Source organism: Otolemur garnettii, unplaced genomic scaffold, assembly GCF_000181295.1.
Source record: "Otolemur garnettii isolate 467f Iridium unplaced genomic scaffold, OtoGar3 scaffold00026, whole genome shotgun sequence".
Classification (NCBI taxonomy): Eukaryota; Metazoa; Chordata; class Mammalia; order Primates; family Galagidae; genus Otolemur; species Otolemur garnettii.
In genome coordinates, this window is record NW_003852421.1 from 15055 (window position 1) to 16094 (window position 1040).

Consider the following 1040-nt stretch of genomic DNA (forward strand, 5'->3'; position numbering starts at 1 on the left):
AAAAAAAAAAAAAAAATGTAGTTTGGGGAAGCTTATGGAGGAAAAAGTACTCATTTGCTTTAGTTAGTTTGTTTGTTTCCAACCTGAGGATTCTGTAACAAGTGACAGCTGTCCAGCACAGGACAGGGCAGACATCACATCCAGGGAGCACCCCCTGACTGCAAATGTGCATGAGTGAGACTAGGTGGGGAGAATAAGATGCAGGTAGGGACAGTGGACAAAGGAAAGGAATGAGCCACCCACCAGATTCCACTCTGCCCACTATCTCCTACCTTCTGTCTGTCCTTTGACCCACTGGTTTATAGTTTTCCTTGTATCTTCAGAGGCATTCTGAAAATCTACACTGGCCAGTTCAGCACCATACATTTTCTGAGTCAAATCCAAGAACTCCTATTTATAAAAAAGAAAAATTCATACTTATACCACACACAGAAATGGTTTTCTAAAATCCCTAAAAGCCCTGTAGTCCCAGCTACTCAGGAGGCTGATGCAAGAGGATTGCTTGAGCCCAAGAGTTTGAGGTTGCTGTGAGTTATGATGCTACAGCACTCTGCCCAGGGCAACTGAATCAGACTTTGTCTCAATAAATAAATAAATGAATGAATAAATAAATGAATAAAATCCCTAAAAGCAACAGAAATCATCCTAAAATGCTACAGATAACTGTAACACAAAAACCCCAACCCTTATCCCTTTTTTATTGTGGTAAAAAACACTTAACATTAAATTTACTGTCTTCACCAATTGTACTAGTTTTTTTAACCTCTACTTTTAGTGAGCCAATATCTGAACTATTTTTAAGCATGCATTTCAGTAGTGGTAAATTAAATCTAACCCTCATAGTTTGGTGTCATATAAAATTGACCAACTCTTTTCTAAAATCTGACTAACATTTTCATAAAATCATCAAATACTGCTTGTACTTGGAATTGAATCATGGGATTCACTCTTGCTTTATTAAAACCTCTGGGAGCAATCTCTGCAGTATAAAACTGGAAAACAAAACCACCACATCAATTAGTGGGAGTACTGTCTGTCAG

At 38.0% G+C, this 1040-nt stretch overlaps 1 protein-coding gene across 1 annotated transcript in view; it reads right to left on the reverse strand.

The window, feature by feature from the left end:
• LOC100945037 (leukocyte elastase inhibitor-like) overlaps positions 1-1040 on the reverse strand; it is an 8020-nt gene that overhangs the window by 3978 nt on the left and 3002 nt on the right. The window contains exon 3 of the mRNA XM_003788272.3: positions 268-390. Within this exon, the coding sequence (XP_003788320.1) occupies positions 268-390 (123 nt within the window). The remainder of the gene's footprint in view (positions 1-267; positions 391-1040) is intronic.